The sequence below is a fragment of the Mandrillus leucophaeus genome, unplaced genomic scaffold (genome assembly GCF_000951045.1).
Source record: "Mandrillus leucophaeus isolate KB7577 unplaced genomic scaffold, Mleu.le_1.0 Scaffold3, whole genome shotgun sequence".
NCBI classification, from domain to species: Eukaryota; Metazoa; Chordata; class Mammalia; order Primates; family Cercopithecidae; genus Mandrillus; species Mandrillus leucophaeus.
The window spans coordinates 179,683-184,644 of NW_012103142.1; the positions used below are offsets into that span (position 1 = coordinate 179,683).

At 49.8% G+C, this 4,962-nt stretch overlaps 1 protein-coding gene across 2 annotated transcripts in view; it reads left to right on the forward strand.

Moving 5' to 3' along the window:
• The first annotated feature begins 3,581 nt into the window (after window positions 1-3,581).
• The window catches only part of KIFC1 (kinesin family member C1), a 24,710-nt gene continuing 23,329 nt past the window's right edge, over window positions 3,582-4,962 (forward strand). For both annotated transcript variants that reach the window (XM_011986472.1, XM_011986473.1), the window contains exon 1: window positions 3,582-4,107. In XM_011986472.1, coding sequence (XP_011841862.1) covers window positions 4,096-4,107 — 12 coding nt within the window. In that variant the 5' untranslated portion in view covers window positions 3,582-4,095. The remainder of the gene's footprint in view (window positions 4,108-4,962) is intronic.

Genomic DNA, 4,962 nt, shown 5'->3' on the forward strand with positions numbered 1-4,962 from the left:
CCAAAAATGGCCTTGGACCACAACCTTCCAGACATAGTTCCTTTTAGAAGTCCTTTTCCCAGCAGGCCTCCACAGGAGTCAAGATGGTAGGAAGAGCTTTTTTTTTTATTATTTTTTTTTATTTTTTATTTTTTGAGACAGAGTTTCACTCTTGTTGCCCAGGCTGGGGTGCAATGGTGCAATCTCGGCTTACTGCAACCTTCGCCTTACAGGTTCAAGCAATTCTCCTGCCTCAGCCTCCTGAGTAGCTGGGATTACAGGCGGCTGCCACCATGCCTGGCTAATTTTTTGTGGGTTTGTTGTTGTTGTTGTTGTTGTTTTGAGACAGAGTCTCGCTCTGTTGCCCAGGCTGGAGTACAGTGGTGCTCTCTGGGCTCACTGCAAGCTCCGCCTCCCGGGTTCACGCCATTCTCCTGCCTCAGCCTCCCGAGTAGCTGCGACTACAGGTGCCCATCACCACGCCCAGCTAATTTTTTGTATTTTTGGTAGAGACGGGGTTCACCATGTTGGCCAGGCTGGTCTCAAACTCCTGACCTCAGGTGATCTGCCCACCTCAGCCTCCCAAAGTGCTGGGATTACAGGTGTGAGCCACAGCGCCAGGCCAAGCCTGTGGTTCTTCTACTCTCAACAAATGGCATGGTTTGACGGGGAAGGGCATACTCCTTTCTTCCGGGCTTTCCCTGAAATGTGGATACATTACTTCCATTTGTGCTCTGTTGGCCAGAGCACCATCCATTGCCATACCTAGTCCCAAGACAGGCTGGGAATTGAGGTCTTTTTTGGTGGCCCTGTGTCTTGCAAAAAACTGGAGGGTTCATTAAGAAGAAAAGATTGGAGAAACAATACTGGGGGGGAAACTAACAGCCTCTATCAAAGACTCAGTGTCACTATCAATATTATGCTCAGCTGTGAGAGGCTGGACCAAGGTTGAGTGCCTGAGCCACAGCACCCTGTGTGGGCAGGACACCCCCGGGCAGGCCTGTAGCACTTGAGGTGGCCCAGCAGGAAACCCTGCCCTGTGGGGCTCTCTGTAGCAGATGGTGGCAAACTGCATGATGCACAAGGAAAGGAGTGTTTACTCCTTTTCCCCATATTGCCCAGGCTGGTCTTGAACTCCTGGGCTCACTCCAGCACAGACTTTGTCCCTGTAAAGCTTCACCCTTCCCCATCCTGGAAGTAGGGAATCCCACCAACTGACAGATTTGAAGGAGACTCCTGCTCCTATCCCCAGGGTAAAGCCTTCGTGGTCTGCCCCCTCCTACCCATCCCGCCAGCCTTGGCTCCCCAGACTGTTCCGTGCTGCAGCCCTTCTCAGTTCTGCACACTTGATGAGCCTGGCTCTGGCCCGTTGTGCCCTGCTGCTGCTGCTCAGGGATACATACAATTGTACAGACCGTGCTAAGAACTTCACATGCATGATCTCTTTTATTTTTTGTCGCTGCCTCTCTGCTCATCTGTACTCCTCACTGGGCCGGAACTTTGAGAAATGGAGGCCCACATCTGTTGTGTTCACTGCTGTATTCCCAGTAAGCAGCACAGTGTGGCACCTTCACAGGTCCTCTGACTCCAGATCGTTGGCACACAATAAGTGTTTCTTTTTCTAATTATTATTATTATTATTATTATTGAGAAGGAGTCTCACTGTGTTAGCCCAGGCTGGACTTCAGTGGTGCGATCTCAGTTCACTGCAACCTCTGCCTCCTGGATTCAAGCAATTCTCCTGCCTCAGCCTCCTGAGTAGCTGGGATTACAGGCACACCACCACAGCCAGCTAATTTTTATATTTTTAGTAGAAGCGGGGTTTCACCATGTTGTTCAGGCTGGTCTTGAACTCTTGACCTCAGGTGATCCATCTGCCTCAGCCTCCCAAAGTGCTGGGATTACAAGCGTGAGCCACCGCGCCCAGCCTGAGCTTAACTTTTACGTATGTAAATATTCATGTAACCAAATAGTACAGTTTTTAAAGTTACGTTTTCTAATTGGTGTTGCTGAAGATGGAAATGCAATTGATCTTGTAAATTGATTTTTTTCCTCTTACTGATCTTTTATCCATCAACCTTGCTAAACTCATTTATCAATTTTATCTGAATTTTACTTTAGGGTTGCTGTACATGCAATAATTTCATCTGCGAATATTAACATTATTGTTTTTTGTAATCCTTATATATTTGTTGCTTATTGCACTGGCTACAACTTCCATTGTTGTATTGATGAGGATTATTGAGAGCAGGCATCCTTGCCTTGTTCCCCATCTTGAAAGGAATGCTTTCAACATTTCACCATTATGGTGAGATGTTTTGAGAAATTTTTGAAGATGTCCTTTATCAGCTTCTGGAGTTTTTTTTTTTTTTTTTTTTAAATCAATGGGTGTTGAATATTTTGAGTGGCTTTGCTGCATCAATTGGGATGAATAAATTTTCCCCCTTTCATCTGCTAATGGGTCTATATTTCTCCTAGTTTAACTTTTTCTTTTAATTTGATAAATATCTTTAGCTATATGTTTCTTCTCAGGTCTCCCTTCTCAGTTACTCCCTTTACCTTCCATTGTCGGTTTTCTCTAGTTTCTTCCTTTACTTTTCTTTTTACTGTGTTCTCTTCCAGCGCTTGCTTTTTGGAGTTTTCCCAGGATATCAAAGGTTGGGGGGATGGCAACATGGTTTTCAGACAGTGTGTCTCCCCACAATCTGCTTCTCTCCACAAGTTTGTTTGAAGCCAAATTAAAGCAATGGATAGAAGACGGCAGCGTGGGTGCCAGACCTGCCAATTTCCAACTGCACACCAAACCCCGGAACATATGCTTTAGGCCCCTGCCTTTCGGCTTCATAAATAAAACCCTGTCCTGACTACCTCCAGGATTGGATGGAAACTCGGATGAGTAAATATGGTAGAACGACTTTGCAAACTAGCACCTTATTCACACGTAAGGGGTTTGTCTTGTTACCAAGCCTGTTAGAGGCAACGTGAGTTAACAGAAATAGCTCGAATTTTGAAGCTAATGGAATCTAGATCCATTCCCAACCAGCGGTGTGACCTTATACTTACTATTTAACCTTTCTGAACCTGTATCCATCCATCTATACAAAGAACGTGGCACAATGTAGGAACTCAGTGAATTTTTGAGATTATAAGAGGAGATAATACAGGTCTATAACCTGAAAAACATAAAATACTCCATAAATGGAAGCAGTAAATCTTCCCTGGGCTCGAGACTCCAAAGGCCCTGAGCCCAGCACCAGTAACAGCACCCAGGTAAGTAGGTTGACTGAGAGAAGAGGGCTATAAAAAAAAAATTATTTCCTGAGTTTTGAATCCCCACTGTCAGGCTTCAATGGAGCGCAAAAGTTCGTAAATTTGGTGAGAAAAGGCAACATCACCAGGGAATGAACAGACCAGGCCACTAACGTCCACGTGAGGGCTCCAGGAGCCACTTCCGGGCCCAGTCAACCACGACCAGGAGAGGCAGCGCTGGAGCCGCAATCACGTCGACGGAAAACGAGTGCGCTCCCTACTGCAGTCACCAGGAGGCGCTAGTCCAGCCTGTCTACCGGCAATGGTTCTTGTTTGCGCATGCGTGATTTCTTTCCTCCAGCATCCCCGCCCCTCCTCCTCCGGCCGCCACCAGTTACGTTCGGCCAGTTGCGTTCGTGCGGCGACGTCCACGCATTTTTTGACGTAGCGAGCGACGGCGGGGAGCGGAGCGGAAGTCCAGCACGGTTGCCGCTAGAGGAGGGAGGGGTGAGAAGCCTAAGTGGGACCGGAAGTGGAATTAATCCGCTTACCTCTCCGGCGCCTGCGAAACAGAAAAGAGAAGGCGCCTGTCGGGCGGGGTGTGGCTTCGGGTGGCGGAGGACGCTGCGATTGGCCCTCGGCTGTGGCGACAGCGACGATTGGTCCCTGCGTGCAGAGCGCGGTGAGAGCGGGTGGCGGCCGTTGGAATTCAAAAGTGGCGGGTGTGGCGCGGGGCTGGTAGCGGCCGGAGCCGCGCGAGTTCTCTACCCTGCTTCGCGAGCGGGCGAGAGAACGCGAGTCCCAGGATCCCCGGAACCCAGTTCTCTTCCACTGCATTCCCCCGGCGCGTGTGGGACCGAGGTGGACATGGATCCGCAGGTGAGTAGGGGGCGGCGCAGGTGTCCTGTCCTGGGGATGGGGACGACGGCTGGCCGCCCCGATGCTGTCGCGCCCCCGGCTCCCGGCCGGCCTTTGTCATGTCTACCGGGAGAGCGAAGGTCCGTGCGGCCCCGCACAAGTGGAAAGGGGCGGAGGCAGGAGTGGAGACGGCAGAGTGCACCCGGGGAGGTCGGAAGGGACGTCTGTCTGTTTTCCCCCAGCTTCAAGTCTCGGGGGCCCCTCCCTTTCATGTCTCCGAGATTTCCCCTTTCGAATTCTCAGGCTCCTCTGACACATTTCCACTTCTTTATTCCTACTCAGGGTGTGATTGCAGTGTGTAAGAAGGGAGAGTTCTGATATGACTTCTTCCTTTGGGGACATGGTGTCTGAGGCCACATCCTTGCTAAGATCCTTTTGTGTTATCGCCTCTCCTCATCACTGCTGCTTCAGAGTGTAGGAAAGGGAGAAGGAGAGTAGGGTAATCTGGGCCGAAAGACTCATTCTCTCTCTCCTTTCCCAAATTTTGCAGATTGCTGCCCAATGAAACTGATTGATTTAGTTCTTTCTCTTAAATGGTGCCCTGCTGCACCCCACAACCATATGCAGCTTCCTCTCTCCAGTGAAGAGAGATGAATGTGTATGACAGCTGGAGTATACTGATTTCTGGTGCCAGGAAAGGTCTCCTGCCTGAATCTTTTGTTTACTAGTATTTCACGTTCAGGTTTCCCTAAAGTTAGGATTCCCTTAAGAGAGATTCTTTCTGGGCCGGGCGCGGTGGCTCAAGCCTGTAATCCCAGCACTTTGGGAGGCCGAGACGGGCGGATCACGAGGTCAGGAGATCGAGACCATCCTGGC